Genomic DNA, 17,437 nt, shown 5'->3' with positions numbered 1-17,437 from the left:
TGTGGCTTGTTTTGTTTTTTCTTTATTGTTATCTTGTAATAGTAGTCTAGGATAAGATATAGAAAATGTAGACATGAAAGGATCTGCTAAGTCTCCATTTCAGTGCATAGATGTCTGAAAGCAAGGCGCTGAGTATTATTTATACTCATTGTAATGGAGCCTGAAGGCAGCAGCCACAGAGAGCAAAGAAAGGCTCTGGGTCTGGAAATCTGCCCAGCCGAAAAAAGGGAAAAAAATGACTATGGCTGCTGCCAGTTATGTCAAAAGAGAAACTGCACTATCTCTTCATGACATCATACACTGGATATTTGGCTGTGGTTACAGTGTGCTTGATTTAGGAGAGGTGTTTTTGCTCTGACTCCGACTTTTTAAAGCAAAAGTCTTTTTTCCCGAAAGGTGAAAAGTGATTCATACAAGACGTAATGTTACTTTTAGAACCCGGCCATTACCAGCACTGCTCAGAGATGGCTTTATTTGGTCTTAACCTGAGCACTTTAACTTAAGCATCATTAGTAATACACAAAGCACAGAAGTAATTCTCTTAAAAAGCACTTGGGGGTTTTGTTAAACACATCAGACTTGTAAAATATCAGCTCCGCTCTTTTACTCCTGAATTAAATACCTCGCCTATTGTGTTCTGGTGAATTGCACCCACAGGGATTTAGATTTGCTGGAATGCTTTTTTTGGAAAATAAAGTTGCCTTCAACTCAATTAGAGGTAGCTTTACGCATTAAGTGGTTTGAAATTTATAGTTCTGTTGTATTTGAGAAGATGTTTGTGGTATACAGTAAAAATATACATGCAATGTAATAGAACTGGCTTCAAAGTGTTATTAACAGCAACTATGCAAGTACAGTTGCTTTTTCAGTGATTAGAAGTCCTCTCCTGGAATACAGGAAAACCTGTTTAGCTGCGCTTTAATGCAAATATCTAAAAGCCGTTCACTGGGTGAAAATACTGTTTGTACCAGATGTCAGACTGTTTCAGGATGACCAGAAGGAAGAAATAACTCCAAAAAAGGTCCCAACTCATTACGACCAAAGTACGCAGCTCAACCTTGAAGCAGGCAGGCTACAGCAGCAGAAGATCACTCTATGTGCCACTGAGGATACAATTCGCATGATATCAATAATATTTGGACAAGATCACAAAAATGTTGCCTGGTCTGATGAGTCTGCTGCATTTGAATGGTAGGGGCAGAAATCGGCATTAAGAGGTTGAATCCATGGATACATCCTGCCTTTGATCAACGGTTCAGGCTGCTGTAGACACCACAGCCTACTAATGAAAGTCTAGCAGCCCGTGACTGTACGATAAGCGGAAAGGAGGCAGAGGACTGGTGAGTGTCAGAACTACCATCCAGGACGAGACAACGAACATCCATGAGGACATGAGGAAGATGACCACTTTTTCAGTGAATAGATAAGGCAGCAGAAACCTGAGACCGAAGCGGAGCAAGGAGAAGGACCATCATGTAAGGACACGTCCATGCACGGTATGTGCTGTCAAATACATCAGTGACTGAGATCCAGAAATCGTTCCAATGGCTGGACAAAGCTGGACTGAAAGACAGCACAGAGGCAATAATCACGGCAGCACAGAAACAAGCTCTGAGCACAAGATCCATAGAGGCTGGGGTCTATCACACCAAGCAAGACCCCAGGTGCAGGCTGTGTAAAGATGCCCCTGAGACAATTCAGCACAACACAGCAGGGTGCAAGATGCTAGCAGGCAAAGGCCGGCATAGTATACAGAAACATCTGTACTGCGTATGGCCTGGAAGTCCCGAGGTCAAAATGGGAGACGCGCCCTAGGGTGGTTAAGAATGACAGAGCCAGATGGACAAAGTGGTGATGGCTAACCACCTGGACATAGAAGTGGAAGACAAGCCGAGGAAGACAGCTGTCATGGTATATGTGGTGATACCAAGTGATAGCAACATCAGAGAAAAAGGACGATTAGAAGCTCGAAAAGTACCAAGAGCTGAGAGAAGAGCTCAAGGAGATGTGGATGGTGAAGGCAACAGTGAGCCCAGTGGTAATCGGAGCACTCAGTGCAAGAGGGGAATTTATAATCACACATACATAGAACCCATGATTCTGAGCCATGAGGTGCTAGAAACATCACTACCTGTAATGATCCCTTCTAAACATACGGGAGGATACATTACAGCAGCCCGCCTTGATTGAATGGTGGTCTGTTGTGGACTCGATGACTCTTTCTAAGCCTCTTACTATGAATCCGTGGGGGTCTAGAAGGCAGATCCTTCTGTACAGATCAGACACGATTAATCTGATCTTTACTCACTGACTTGAAGTTTCTGGCTTTCAGAGCACGCTTCAGCCATAACAGACAACAAAAATGGGTCATTTTAAAGTTTATGGCGACCACACCAGAGTATTTGAGGCTAGTGTGTTTGCTGGGCCCACCTGATTAACCAGACTACAACATTTTAGTGAATCGCTCGTATCTACGCAGGTCTACGACCCGAATACAAGTTATCAAGATTATTTCGAGCATTTCTGACAATGCTGGCTCCTTCAGAGCCAAACTGTGAGCTGTTCGTAGAGTTCTGTGGCACAGAGGTATGTTTCAGCCCTCATCTGCCAAGAAAGGCATGCACGGGTCACTCAAGATCAGGAAAAGAACTTCCTGCCCTGGAGAAATGCCAGGATGCCGGAGTGCACTCAATGAAGGCTTGTTTTCTCTAAGTGCTACATCCACAGGGAAAGTCCTGTGCTTTTTATTACAGCCTATCACACAGAATCAGCCCAGATCCTTGGTGTTTTCCACAGTTTACTTCTGATGCACATATGACCACCGGTGGGAAGTAACAAGACACAATTCAAGCACTGTCTTTCAATGTGCTGTGCACTCATTTAGATATTTCTTCCACCACATATTTCTAATGACTTTTGAAGCATAGACAGTGACGTTTAACAGTTTATAAAACTGAGTCATGCTGCAGAGGGTTAGATTGTGACAATGCAGTGTGTTAGTGCATAAATACTAATGATAAAACAACACATGTAATAATAATTCTTCAGGTGCTTTGAGATTATAATATTTACTAATACTTCTATCAGATTTTCTCATGTAGGATTCCTGCATTTTCTTACCTGTACATTCCTGCTTCTACAAACAAGAGGTGCTCATACTTCATAGACCCTTTAGAAATACACTCATTTGGAGTTTGCGTTATTTGAGTCATAGCAAAGAAAAACTGCAGCGTTGTGGTTCACCCTTTTTTTCTCCTGGTCAGCGGCTAATCAGTAAAACTGCTTTGGAAACAGACTCCCCTTTCTATCCCCCCCGATCATCCTACTAATCTTTATAGAAAGACGAGAGATTACATTTTCCTCCCCCACAGCCATATGCCAACTTATTTAACTGATGCCTGCGATGAATGTTTCAGCATCCTTGCTCATTTGCAACTTAAGTGTATTGACAGGACCATTAAAGCATGTGCAGTCCAGATGAGGCCTTCCTGTGTCTCGGGAGGATCCGAAAGGCTGCGTGAGCACGGAAGCAGATTGGGAAAATGAGGTGAGTCATCTCTGAGTGACAATCAGGCAATCAATACCTCCGTGCAGTCATACTGGCCTGACTCAGCAACCTTTCTAGGCTGCTTAAAGGAAGATTGTGCGATTATCACAAAACTATACATGGAAGAGCCGATTAAAGGTGCTGAGCTGCCTTTGTGCAGTCGCTGTGAACAGAAATAAATCATCCTGATTATCTTGCAAATTCAAAAAACCTCCCACTCACCAGGAGCACAAACAGGAAGCACTGGTAGGCAAATGGGGCAGGGCTGTTTCCGCAGGCACAAAGGCCACATAAAAGCCCTGCTCGCAGCATCTGCTTCCAATCAGATTGAACCTGCTTAACTGGATGAGACTGGAGGAAGGGAACTGATGGAGAAAAGAGTGATGGGGTGGACAGGAACCTTTTTTTTTTATCCCGTCCCTGAGGAGAAACAGACAGAGCAAAAAGGGGAGGGACTGTTTTCTGTAGTTATTGATTGACTGGTTGAGCCTACAGTTCTCTCAGGTCAGTGCTTTTTGAGGTCATCTTTTTATATCTTACACTCTCCCTGGGATGGCTGACAGGCTTGGCAGCAGGACTTAATGATGATTCTCCATCTGTCCTTGAAAAACGTGGCTGGATATGTCTGTTTTAATATCTATGTTAGATTTTTTTCTTTTAACGCTTTTTGCTGCTTCATACTCCGGTCCCTGTGATTTAACGGTCTATGGGCGAGCTCCCATACGCACAACCATTTTTTTCCCAGTGTGGTTGTGGTTTGCACTGAGGCCCCTGTGGGGATTTTAACGGCAGGATCTTGTTTGTTGCTTGTTAAAAACGTCGGCTTTAAAGCACTTTTTAAATAATTAATTTGCCATTGTCGATTTTCTGAATTAAAGTGAACATAATCTGCTGTTCCTTTGAAAAAGGTTTGACAGTGTGAGCGTGACACGGTTACTTCAAAGACAGTCAGGATGTTCAAAACATTCTTTTTAAATCATTTTTGTTGTTGCGTGTGACAATAAACATTTAACCAACTTCAAAAATATTAAACCTACTACAAGCATGTCTTCAAATTATGACTGAGTAATGTTTGTCTGTTTTTTCTTTAAATGAATGATTTGTAAAACATACATTTGGTGCGTATAAATCCAGAATAAAGGATCTTATCAACATTTCACCTAAAATGCTAATAGAAAACTAATTTCTTTATATTTTGCTTGGACAATGGGAAATCGGTGATTCATTGAAACCTGTGCAAACATACACTGAAATAGAATGAATAAGGCAAACAGGCAAGACTGTATAATTCTAACAAGTTTGAATACTGAAAAATGAAGGCCAATCAGATGCTTTCCAGGTGGTACTGCATGATGAAACAAATCTCATGTGTTCATGATTGGATCAATCAATCCCTAACATCATTGGCTGAAATGCAGCCCAGACAGAACCTCGACGTTTTTTTACAGATAACTGTAAAACACTCACTGTTGCACTTCTCTCCTGACCTCAGTACACTCAAATTTGGAGTCATTAATCCATAAGACCTGTTCAAGCAGATTTTCAGCCCAGTTGTTGTGCAATTTGGCATACGTCACCCTTTTCTCCCTGTTTCACTTTCTTAAAAATGACTTCTTAACAACGACCCATCCTCTGAGACCATTTCAGTGAACAGCAGATGAATCAACAGGTCTTTGCTAGCACAATACTTTCAGATTTTGAAAGCAAGACTTCTAATTCAGCATTACTGCTTGTGCCAAAGTTAACAAAGTTAGTTTTTGTGCCACTAGAGGGCGATGCACAAGCTCCTCTGTGGGCACTAAACTCCTTCCAGCATGATTTATAGAAATAAAACCCCCATAAATAACTCAATGATGATATTTTTCAGAGCTTTAATGAAACATGGTCTGTGTTCATGTATGTCAAATATGAGGTATGAGCAATTCAGTATAACACAATTTAACACATTGAAAAAAACCATCAGTTGGTCTGTTTTTTCTTGCTTACTTGCGAAACCAGTTAATATCTGATTCACAATGTCACGTGCAGTGAAACCAAAAGCAGTTTTTCTTTAAGGAATTAGATTTTGTGTGAAACATAACTATCAGTGTCAACATGTCTGTCGTTTGGTTACAGCTGATAACCCTCCTCTGTCTCTCTTTTGGAGCCCCAAGCAGAGCAGGTAAGACTGACTTTTACTCAAGAGTTGCCTAATGCCTTTCTTTGGGTAGAGCTGTGTTGAGCCAGTGAACTGCTTTCCTTGTGTGAAAACTGAAAGAATGGCATGAAACCTGTTTTGTGCTTCTATCACTACATGACACTGTTTCTCCTTTTTTGGCCTTTTGCTTTACTCCAAACTCTAAAAAATGTCCCAAATCTCTAAAAAATTAACAAGTAAAAAGCACAAAAGAAAAGCACAGACAGCCTAACATCCACTTTCACTTCTAGTGTAACCAATCGGATCTTCAGTCTTATTTTAATGACCTGCCACTGACAACATATGTAACAAATCTACCCACAAACACTATTGTGTATGAAAAGTATTTTTAGAAATGATGTCAGGTGGTGTGGGTAAAACATGCACACATTTCCTGTTGAATAGTTAGACTTTGACTGAGCCTTCAGTGACACTGACTGTCAGCATGTCTGCTGTCTGCCTCTTCATTCTCATCCTTTGCCTCTATGGCACAGCTAGGACTGCTGCAGGTAAGGCTGAGACAGGTGTGTTACAGTTAATGATGTAAGGAGGAAGAGTTCATTCATGTTGACCAAACTGTATTGTGAGATATGATTGTAAGTGTTGTCTTTTTTTATGCAGATGGTTATGAGGTGATACGGATAAAAGTTGGAAAGCAAGTCACCATCCAGTGCAGAAGTGCTTCCAATCAGGAGATGCTGTATTTGAAGAGAGGCCTCAATGAGGAGGAGGACATTTTTTATTTGACAGATTCAAAATCTACTATTAACCAAAAATTTACTGACAGACTTCAGTTTCATGGGCAACTCCCCAATGTGGATATTCTCCTCAAAAACTTGACCCTGGATGATACAGGACCGTACTGGTGCGTGTACATAGTGAGCGGCAACTATGAGCTCAAAACCTCAAGAGGCAATGGGTCTGTGCTGCTGGTGGTGACAGGTGAGTCTGAGTGTTTTTTGTTTGTTTGTTTGTTTGTTTTATTCAAAAGCTGTGCAGGAGTACAATATGTGCAACAATCCACCAAGTGAGTGAGTCAGTAAGTTCACACATGTTCTTAAATTGTTTTACAGAAACTGAGCACTTCTTCTTTTGTGTGGCCGGCAGTGCTGTCAAAATGTATTTGCTGTATTCGTAGGAACATAAAAATAGAAGTGGACAGATATTTTACAGACAGACTTAATTGCAACTTCACAATAAAAACACTGAAGTAATATCTAAATATATTTTCTAGAAAACAGACCTTCACCTACAGTGCCTAAGTGTGACCAATCACAGGGTGACACGCCCATGGTCCTGGTCTATGTGGTGATCTGTGCTGGTGTGCTGATTGTCATCCTCATCGCCTCTCTCATCTGGATCGTCATCAAGGTATAAGCATGTCTAAAACCACAGAAGTAGAACCACACATCACTGTAATAGAATAATAACGTATTACAATAAATGACTGTACAGCTGGACCAGCAACATGCCAGAAACAAATTTCATATTAAAGCTGATTTTTTTCTTTCTTTTCTTTTCTTTTTTTGCATTGCCCAATTTTACAACATGTCTGACCACCAAATGTATAAAAATTTGCTGGCCAGACATTATCTTTTAGGAAGATAGACTAATGACAAAAAAAGAGGAAAAGAGAGAACCTCAGCAAACAGAGCTTGCACAGACCATTGGTGGCTATATTAATAATCATAGTATAATAATGTACAACAGCCCCACAATTCACTACATGTTTTTCTTCCAGAACAACCGCTTGCACAACAAAGCAAGAAGAAGACGAGATGAGACCATGTAAACTCTGCACCAGAGTGCTGAAGATCAAGCTTTGTGGTAACTCAGTCTATTTTCACTCCTCGGTGCTTGTATGTGTCTCAGAGAAAGATGGGTAACAGTGAATTAGAACGTAAAAGTACAACAAAAGAACCACTGGCACTGACGCTGCAGAATATTTAGAAATGCTTTGTATGAAAATAGATGATATATAACTCCATCACAGTTAAGCTCAAATATTGTTTTCTTTTTTTAATTATTGAACTGACATGAACATGTTTAAATTCATGTCACTTTCACGGTTTGAATTTCATGTTTTTTTTTTTACATATAAATGATTGTGGATAATTAATTTTGTAAATCAGCGGTTTTCAGATTGTGGCCTGGGTCCCTCTGTTGGGCTCAGAGCAACTGTGAGTGGGGGGAAATAATGAGGGGAAACTATGTAAGTTGAATAATTGTGGTTTATGGAAAATAAATATTTAATTGAATAAAATGTAATTTGGTTGCTTTTTTTTAAACCAAGAAATCAAACCTGACCCAAATGGAGACTCAGACACTGAACTACTGTCATCCTACCAGCATGATTTGTAGACTTTCTAAACATGGTCTGAATAACCCAATGATAATATTTTAGAGGTGTAATGAGACATAATCTGTGTCCATGTGCATCACATACATTTGTAATTTGAAGTGTCTGACCTGGAAGTTCAAATTCAAATTCAAATTCAAATTTTATTTGTCACGTACACAGTCATACACAGTACGATATGTAGTGAAATGCTTGGACAACTGCTCGTGACCTAAAGAAAACAAAAAAGGAAAAGGCTATGAATAAGATAGGAAATAAATATGAAAAATTAAAAAGGGTAAATTTAACTAGGAAGGAATAGAATATAAATTAAGGTTAAAAATGAAATAACTGTACAACACAAATTAGAATGAAGGGTAAATTTAACTGGGAAGAATAAGATAAAGATAAATATATAAATTAAAGTCGAAAATAAAATAACTGTACAACAAAATACACAATACACAATATAGAACTATATAAGAATGTATGAAGAAATCTAAATATAAATAAATATATACACAATAACAGCAGCTGTACAAGTATTAACCGGAAATGAAGAATATAGTGACCAGTGTTGTGCAAAACCAAAGTCCAGAAAGTCCAGTGTGTGTGTAAGAACTGTATGTGTGGGTCAGTACTGTGTGGTGGTGTGATTGAGAGACCGTATCGCCTGCGGGAAGAAGCTCCTCCTCAGTCTCTCTGTGTTGGTCTTCAGGGAGCGGAATCGCTTTCCTGACCTCAACAGAGAGAACAGTCTGTTGTTGGGATGGCTGAGGTCCTTCACGATCTTCCTGGCCTTGGTCCAGCACCGCCTGCTGTAGATTGAGTGCAGGTCAGGGAGCTCGGAGTGGATGGTGCGCTCAGCTGACCGCACAACCCTCTGTAGAGCTCGTCTGTCCTGCATGGTGCTGTTCCCGAACCAGGTTAAGATGTTTCCCGCCAGGATGCTCTCTATGGTGCACGAGTAAAAGTTCCTGAGCACCTTGGAGTTAAAGATATTTATTGTCACTTGCGTATATTTTGACTACAGCTAAAAGTTCAGTGTCTGGTTTTGCAACGTGATGTGCTTTGTGAAAAAAGCAGTGAAACCAAAAGTGGTTTTTCTTTGAGGAATTCGATTTTCTGTGGACTTTACATATCTGAGATCTGAACTCAGTAATGAGTAGCTCCTCCATTATTGCCTTTGCCATCAGAACAGTGTGACTACTTGACAGAAAGTTACAATGAATCCACATTTTTCCATCTGCCTTTTGTTTTGTACCTTTTCCCCAGCCACAAATAAAGGCTCACCTCTTGTTAAATTATAATTTGTTCTAAGTGTCTGCGTTTGGTCCCTCCTCCTCTCTGTGAAGGTCTGCCAGCGCAGAGCCTTCACAGAGAGGCTTCAATGAGGAAGAGGACATTTTTTCACTGATTTACACAAAAATCTGCAATTAACCAAAAATTTACTGAAAGACTCCAGCTTCATGGGAAATTCCCCATCAAAATAATGTACAACAGCCCCACAATTCACTACATGTTTTTCTTCCAGAACAACCGCTTGCACAACAAAGCAAGAAGAAGACGAGATGAGACCATGTAAACTCTGCACCAGAGTGCTGAAGATCAAGCTTTGTGGTAACTCAGTCTATTTTCACTCCTCGGTGCTTGTATGTGTCTCAGAGAAAGATGGGTAACAGTGAATTAGAACGTAAAAGTACAACAAAAGAACCACTGGCACTGACGCTGCAGAATATTTAGAAATGCTTTGTATGAAAATAGATGATATATAACTCCATCACAGTTAAGCTCAAATATTGTTTTCTTTTTTTAATTATTGAACTGACATGAACATGTTTAAATTCATGTCACTTTCACGGTTTGAATTTCATGTTTTTTTTTTACATATAAATGATTGTGGATAATTAATTTTGTAAATCAGCGGTTTTCAGATTGTGGCCTGGGTCCCTCTGTTGGGCTCAGAGCAACTGTGAGTGGGGGGAAATAATGAGGGGAAACTATGTAAGTTGAATAATTGTGGTTTATGGAAAATAAATATTTAATTGAATAAAATGTAATTTGGTTGCTTTTTTTTAAACCAAGAAATCAAACCTGACCCAAATGGAGACTCAGACACTGAACTACTGTCATCCTACCAGCATGATTTGTAGACTTTCTAAACATGGTCTGAATAACCCAATGATAATATTTTAGAGGTGTAATGAGACATAATCTGTGTCCATGTGCATCACATACATTTGTAATTTGAAGTGTCTGACCTGGAAGTTCAAATTCAAATTCAAATTCAAATTTTATTTGTCACGTACACAGTCATACACAGTACGATATGTAGTGAAATGCTTGGACAACTGCTCGTGACCTAAAGAAAACAAAAAAGGAAAAGGCTATGAATAAGATAGGAAATAAATATGAAAAATTAAAAAGGGTAAATTTAACTAGGAAGGAATAGAATATAAAAAAAGATGACCCTAAAAGATACAGGACTGTGCAGGTGCGTGTACAAAATAACTGAGAGGAACTATGCAGTTAAAACCACAAGAAGCTCAGGGTCTGTGCTCCTCGTGGTGACAGGGGAGCCTCATTCGTTCATTTATTCTTCTAGAGAGACCTTTTGAGCTGAACATATTCCCCCAGACCTTTTCTTTGTCCAAAAACCAAGTAGGATTTCAACACAGGGGCTTACAAGAAAATATAAGTATTGTAGAGGATGTCACTGTGTTTCATCTAATGAGTTTCATTTCAGCAAGTCTGCAAGCATTAAACAGACCAGCGTTAAAAAGAATGAGGACCTCTGGGTTTTTTTTGGTTTTTTGTGGTCTGCAATACTGTGAAAATGTATGCCCACTTCCTGGTTTCTTAGGTTTATGCATATTTCTCACACGTATGTTATTTAAGATCCTCAAATAAATTTTAGTAATAGACAAAGACAAACACTTAATGCAGTTTTTCAATGATGATCTATTTAATTAAAGGAAAAAATCCATCCAAACCAACCTGAAATATGTGACAGTAACCGTATTGTGCAGGAATTGTTTTAATTCAGCCACGTTGAAATGATTTTTGGTTATGAAGGTCCTGGCTGATCATGCCAAAACATCTCAATCTAATTTAAGTCCAGATTTTGATTAAGCCATTCCAAAACCTTTTTGTTTTGTTCTTTTTAAAACTGATAGCCAGAAATAATCTTTTCAGGCAGAGAGCAGAATTTATGGTTTCATCAATTACAGCAACTTACTGAGATCCTGAAGCAGCAAAGCAGCGTCAGACCATCACACTACCACCACCATGTTTGACTGGTGGCAAGATGTTCCTTTTATGAAATGCTGTTAATTTGACACCGGATGTAACAAGATGCAAAACGTTCAAATAGCGTCAGTCCACAGAATATCCAAAAGTCTTGGGGATCAACAAGATGGTTTTTTGGCAAATATGAGACGAACCTTTGATGTTTTTGCTCAGCGGTGGTTCTCTCTTTGGAATCCTCCAGTAGATGCCATTTTTGCCCAGTCTCTTTCTTATTGTTGAATTGTGAACTCTGACCTAACTGAGCCCAGTGAGGAATAATCTTAGTAGGTTGACCACTCCTGGGACGATGCACTGCTGTTCCAGGTCTTTCCCATTTGTGCATAATGGCTCTCACCGTAGTTCTCTGGAGTCCAGAACCTTAGAAATGGCTTTGGAACCCGTTCCATGTTGATAGACATTAGTCTCTTTGTGTCTCATTTGTTTCTTTAGATTGTGGCATGATGTGTTGATTTTTTCAATCTTTGAGCCTATCTCACTTTGTCAGACAGCTTTTGTTTAGGTGATTTCTCTATTCAACAGGTCTGACAGGTGTGCATCAGTCATTTATGTTGCACACTGTCCTGCCATTGTTGGATAAAACTGCTTGTAACTCAGACGTATTGGTATGAGATTCACCCATAGCAATAGCGTGAAGGTCATCGTGACCTACCAGTTACTGATTAAAGGAGTCTCATTTATTCTGGGAAATGACTCGGCTGGTGGGAGAGTTTTCCCTGTGTCAAGTGTGTTCCCTATTTGTGTGGTTACTCTTGAGCGATCGTGTAAATTTGATGATGTTGTTGATATTGTTCAAACATTTATGGCTAGGTGCTCAGTGAAAAGATTCCCAAAAGCTGTCCCATTATGTACACTACAAGCCAAAACTGTTATAAAGGACCTGATTAAGTTGTTTTCTACCTTTGGGCTCCCAAAATTCTGACCAAGGAATAACTTTCCTTAACTTCCTCTCGATTAGGTTAGCAGTCTTCGCGAGAGACTCCACTTTGCATGTCAGTTAGCACAGGAAAATATGACGCATGCACAGACTAAGATAAAGGCTCATTATGATGAAAACAAAAAAAACTGTAACAGAAGTGTCCAGCCTGGAGAGAAAGTGTTGGTGTTGTTATCTATGGTAGGATCCAGCTTGCAAGCCAAGTTCGCTGGTCCATGTCTAGTAGAAACGAAAACCAGTGATAATGATTATGTGATCCAAACCACACATAGACAGAGAAAGTCAGGGGTTTGCCACATGTTGAAATCATTACTCAAGAAACCACTTGGTTGTGTCAGTCCCCGTGTGCACCACTCGTGTCATGATGCGCTGAAAACGTCTGAGATCTTAAATAATCCAGAAACCAAACCAACTTTAGATACACTTTCTCATTCAATGTATTTTCTTTATTTTACTACTTTCTACATTGTAGATACATACTGAAGGCATAAAGTTTATGCATAAGTTCAGTAAGGAAACACAAGGACTCATTTTAGGACAGATCGAGATTGGGCCTTTTGGGGTAGTGGCTCAAAAAAGAAAAGAAAAGGAAGGAAAAGAAAAGAAAAGAAAAACTTAGCTTGGTTTTTATGATTTAGAGGTAACTTTAAAAAAACACAAAACAGCCAAAGATGTTCCTGTTCAGATGGACATTTGATTTAATTATGTATCTGACCCTGTGTTGTTCACGAATCTGTTTCATTGTTGAGATGTATTTCTTTTTTCTTTTAGAGTCAGTCCCTGTCTTTTAAAGTTGCTTGCTTTTCTAATAAAACATGAAATTCTTGTTATTTTTGTTTAAAATCGTTTATCAGGAATTCAAACAAAGACGCAGGGGAAACCTGACCAAAGCAGACTTGAGGGACAAAAATAATTGCAGTGGCGTTTTTACCATTAACTCATTCTTTATGATACCCATGAAGTCATCCGTGGATATGAATGTGTGCAGTTCTTAAATCTCCCTGCTTATTAAACAAAAGAAACATTTGTGGATTTCTATCTGGGTGGAAGTTTTTTGCAGAGGTTTTAACAGGGTTGTCTCCATGGCTCGTAAAAGTTCAGCTTTCAGACTCGTTTTAATCACTTGTTCTTGCTTTTGCACTCACGAAGACATAATCACATGTGGATTTGGAGAGACTTTGTCTGTATCTGGAGCCTGAGTAGCAGAAGAAAAGCATTCCCAGTAAATACATCTGGGAATACACCCATGAAAGTAACCTCAGTGAACACGTGCCAGCAACCCGTGAGAACAGTCAATCTTACCTGTCATACCACCCTGTGATAATCGGCCTTAAACTGACAAAAAGAAAAAGACTTGAAAACCACTGTTTGGACAGCAGCTTTGGTAATATTTTGATAATATTATTATGTAATATTAGCAATAAATTCTTACTTTTTATGAATACAGAAGTCTTAATTAAAGTCTTGTAGAGCTTTTGAGTCTTTTGCACTAACTGTGACACTCCCCTTTAGGCTGTGAAGTCAGAGCCAGCAGCTACTTGTCTCCCATCAAGGACCAGAGGTTGATCCACAATGTGCACGTGCAAAGCAAGCAGAAAAAAACCTGCTTGCATCTCAGCTTGAAAAGCTTAAGCCTTTGTTGACGGGACACCCTGTGGATCTCAGTAGGGTCAAAGACAAGCCTGCTTCCTGTGACTATAGCAACTGCAGCCACAAGATGGTAGTAAAGTAAAGGCTGATTGCAAGCAGGCAGGGAGTTTATGACAGACTGATGAAAGAGGATGCTTCCACCAGGCAAGCACTAGTGAAATCTGAAGCACACATTAATTGTTTTTCCTGGAGTGGATTTCCCAATGAATTCATCTCAAGGTCAGACTGTGCAATGCTCAGAGAAACTGCAAAGAAAGCAAGCACTAACAGTAGCATGACCTGTGTTAAATGGTTGCCAGGGTCTCTTCTATGTAAAATGAACGTGACAGCATGGCTCAGGTTTGCAAAGTTGCATCTTTAACAAAGCATGTTGTTGAAGGGGTGATGACTTGGGTTTGGTTGTTCTGAGTCAACCATGAACTCTTCTGTATACTAAAGTATTCTAGAGTCAAATGTGAGGCCATGTGTCTGACTGTTAAGGCTCGTCTGAAATGATATCATGCAGTAGGAAGAATGTAAAGCAGAATGACTTAAAAAGAAAACAGTGCTACTGGAATGAGCCAGTAAGAGTTCAGACCTCAAGCTTATCAAAATGCTTAGTGGGAAATTCAGACTGCTGTACATAAACAAATGTCTACAAACCTCAGTGAACTGAAGCTACACTGCAAAAAACAGTGGGCCAAAATCCCTCCACAACAATGTGCAATACTGATACAGTCATACAGGAAACAATTAATTCAAGTTAGTGTTTTAAAAGGTGGCTTGATGAGCTGCTGAATTGTGCAGTGAGCTTAGTTCCTGCTAAGTACTCAGAGGGCTGTGAAAACTTCGCAAGATAAACATCAGTCTGCAGTAGTCTGTGGTTAACACCAAATATCTGTTTTTCTGCTGCTAGGGGGCGATGTAAGTGTTCTAAAAATGGCCCTCCAGCCTCTGTTGACAATATCCTGGCCTACTTTGACACGATTTGTGCACACTGCATAAACATACATAGTCTATATCACCCAGAGACAATACTTAAGAAATGTTTGATGTAGAACAGTTTCGTTTTCATTCAGATCACACACATTTATAGTGACCCGAGGAGCTGAGGAATTTTATCATTAAATAAAAGCTCTTTATTTTTGCAGAAAAGCATATTAATGTATTTGTTTGTCAGGTGTCTTTGTCCTGTTGCATCTTTCCCCCCTTTGAGCAACTGCAAGCTCCTAAAACATATGAAGCAGTGACAATACCCCGCCTGAAAACCAGAGAAGTTTAAAATGCTAAATTGGTTTGACCTCAGATTAAAGGTGGCTTTAATGCTCTGCCAGTGATAATGAATGCACGGTGCTTATATTTTCAATGTCACTCACTGTTACCACTACGTCACGTGTTGCTTTCAAGAAGTGTGTCAGGCGCTGTGGTAAAAACATGCACACATTTCCTGTTGAATAGTTAGACTTTGACTGAGCCTTCAGTGACACTGACTGTCAGCATGTCTGCTGTCTGCCTCTTCATTCTCATCCTTTGCTTCTATGGCACAGCTAGGACTGCTGCAGGTAAGGCTGAGACAGGTGTGTTACAGTAAATGATGTAAGGAGGAAGAGTTCATTCATGCTGATCAAACTGTATTGTGAGATATGATTGTAAGTATTGTCTTTTTTTATGCAGATGGTTATGAGGTGATACGGAGAAAAGTTGGACAGCAAGTCACCATCCAGTGCAAAAGTGCTTCCAATCAGGAGATGCTGTATTTGAAGAGAGGCCTCAATGAGGAGGAGGACATTTTTTATTTGGCAGATTTAAAAAAACCTACTATTAACCAAAAATTTACTGACAGACTTCAGTTTCATGGGCAAGTCCCCAATGTGGATATTCTCCTCAAAAACTTGACCCTGGATGATACAGGACCGTACTGGTGCGTGTACAAAATGAGTGGCAACTATGAGCTCAAAACTTCAAGAGGCAATGGGTCTGTGCTGCTGGTGGTGACAGGTGAGTCTGAACAATTTATTTATGCTTCTGCAAAACTTACTGAGCTGAAAGTTTTCCACTGGACATTTATGTTATACAAAAACCATGTAAGAGTTCAACATGTGCTTTACAACAAAATCCACCAAAGTATTGTAGAGGAAGATGTAGAACTAATCACTCATGTGATCAATCAATATCAGACTGTTTATATTTATTGTTATTTATATTAGAGGCAGAAAGTGTTTCATTTCATTTTTAAACAGACTGGTGTTACAGAAATGGAGCGTTTCTGCTTTTGTGTGGCTCTAAATTTGATTTCTCTGAATTATTTTTTTTTTTAATTTGTGATGTCAGAATGAAAAAATACAGATGGAGGGAAAAATCCTAATGAAACAGAAATATTTACAACTTTACACTAAAAACAATTTAATAACATATGAATATAATTTCTAGAAAGCGGACCAGCACCAAGTCCACGGCCTGTGTGCACTGGGCAGTCCCAGGGTGACCTGGTCCTGGTCTCTGTGGTCATCTGTGCTGCTGTGCTCATTGTCGTCCTCACGGTCTTCCTCATATGGATCATCATCAAGGTATGTGCTTTGATGTGACAGCATCTGTGTTTGTGTGTAAATGTTAAAACATCATTAGTCGTATAATCATACAATTCCTCTTTAGAAATTGTATTGTTACAAAGATGAAGAGAGACTGAAATCTCAGCAACAACAAGCTTCACAAAATTCAGCGAATAATAATCAAATCGCTTAACGTGACCTGCAAATAACAGTCGGCATTGTCTTTTCCCTCCCAGACCAAGCCCTTGCGCAGCACAGTGAAAAAAAGACAAGTCCCGGTCAACGATGTTTACGAGGATATGCGCGGCACAATCAGGCGCTGAAGAGTCGACGCCAAACTCCGTGAACTCTCGGCACCACTGTGGTGTAAGCTCGGTCTGTTCTCACGCTTCATGCCCTGTGTGGGTGTCTGTTAAAGAGCAACAGTGAGGTAAAATGGTGCAACACAAAAACACTTGCTCTGTAGATTATTTGTAATCTTTATAAGAGGATTGTCAACATTGAGGCTTGTCAGTGGTATTTTGGGATGTACCCAGACGGAGGCGGAGAGGTTGTTTTTTTTGTTTGTAACTGTAAATATGTTAATCGTTGTTGTCAGTTTTTCAAAAACTTTGCTTTTTTTACTAAACGTTTTTTAAAAATATATATATATAATTTAATGCAATATGTGATGTCTTTGGGGTGTACAGTCGCTGCAGTGTGAGGCAGGGTGGGTGGGACATTCACTTGGGGTGGGGTGGACTGAATGAATTGAATTTATATGTGTTTGTGTACATGTGTTGATTTTTCCAGTATCTGAAGAGGGAAATAAGCCAGAAAACAGTTAGTGTAAATGAAGACACGAATGTCTTGTAAAATACTGTGTATTTTCATCTTAATAAACTATCTGCCATCCATATGAATCTAGTTAGTTTTTATTTATTTATTTTTAGTAAGACGTGGCACTGAGATTACT

At 39.6% G+C, this 17,437-nt stretch overlaps 2 protein-coding genes across 5 annotated transcripts; both read left to right on the top strand.

The window, feature by feature from the left end:
* Nucleotides 1-5,577: 5,577 nt before the first annotated feature.
* On the top strand, nt 5,578-7,959 carry LOC147332473 (uncharacterized). 3 transcript variants are annotated; one of them, XM_086290605.1, is made up of 4 exons: nt 5,578-5,708; nt 6,345-6,665; nt 6,958-7,094; nt 7,465-7,959. In XM_086290605.1, the coding sequence occupies exons 1-4, from the start codon at nt 5,642-5,644 to the stop codon at nt 7,513-7,515; spliced, it is 576 nt and encodes a 191-aa protein (XP_086146731.1). In that variant the 5' UTR covers nt 5,578-5,641; the 3' UTR covers nt 7,516-7,959. The 3 variants fall into 3 exon arrangements, with proteins under 3 accessions (XP_086146731.1, XP_086146732.1, XP_086146730.1); XM_086290606.1 differs by lacking the exon at nt 5,578-5,708 and adding an exon at nt 6,092-6,232; XM_086290604.1 differs by lacking the exon at nt 5,578-5,708 and adding an exon at nt 6,134-6,247.
* Nucleotides 7,960-15,402: 7,443 nt separating this feature from the next.
* Nucleotides 15,403-17,437, top strand: LOC147332472 (uncharacterized). 2 transcript variants are annotated; one of them, XM_086290601.1, is made up of 4 exons: nt 15,403-15,510; nt 15,608-15,931; nt 16,364-16,500; nt 16,719-17,437. In XM_086290601.1, exons 1-4 carry the CDS (start codon nt 15,432-15,434, stop codon nt 16,803-16,805), a joined length of 627 nt encoding a protein of 208 aa, XP_086146727.1. In that variant the 5' UTR covers nt 15,403-15,431; the 3' UTR covers nt 16,806-17,437. The 2 variants fall into 2 exon arrangements, with proteins under 2 accessions (XP_086146727.1, XP_086146728.1); XM_086290602.1 differs by having other exon boundaries at nt 15,403-15,495; nt 16,719-17,436.

This window comes from Aulonocara sp. 'chitande type north' Nkhata Bay, linkage group LG4 (assembly GCF_057382095.1).
Source record: "Aulonocara sp. 'chitande type north' Nkhata Bay isolate Kocher_YH1m ecotype deep benthic linkage group LG4, A_spYH_male_GT1.1, whole genome shotgun sequence".
In the NCBI taxonomy this organism is placed as follows: domain Eukaryota; kingdom Metazoa; phylum Chordata; class Actinopteri; order Cichliformes; family Cichlidae; genus Aulonocara; species Aulonocara sp. 'chitande type north' Nkhata Bay.
This window is presented reverse-complemented; position numbering and strand designations above follow the sequence as displayed.

Coding starts and splice junctions, on each gene's coding strand:
- LOC147332473 (XM_086290604.1), top strand. CDS start 6,169: ATGTCTGCTGTCTGCCTCTTCATTCTCATCCTTTGCCTCTATGGCACA. Junction 6,666..6,957: donor TGTGCTGCTGGTGGTGACAG/GTGAGTCTGAGT, acceptor TATATTTTCTAG/AAAACAGACCTTCACCTACA. Junction 7,095..7,464: donor TCATCTGGATCGTCATCAAG/GTATAAGCATGT, acceptor TTTTTCTTCCAG/AACAACCGCTTGCACAACAA.
- LOC147332472 (XM_086290601.1), top strand. CDS start 15,432: ATGTCTGCTGTCTGCCTCTTCATTCTCATCCTTTGCTTCTATGGCACA. Junction 15,932..16,363: donor TGTGCTGCTGGTGGTGACAG/GTGAGTCTGAAC, acceptor TATAATTTCTAG/AAAGCGGACCAGCACCAAGT. Junction 16,501..16,718: donor TCATATGGATCATCATCAAG/GTATGTGCTTTG, acceptor TTTCCCTCCCAG/ACCAAGCCCTTGCGCAGCAC.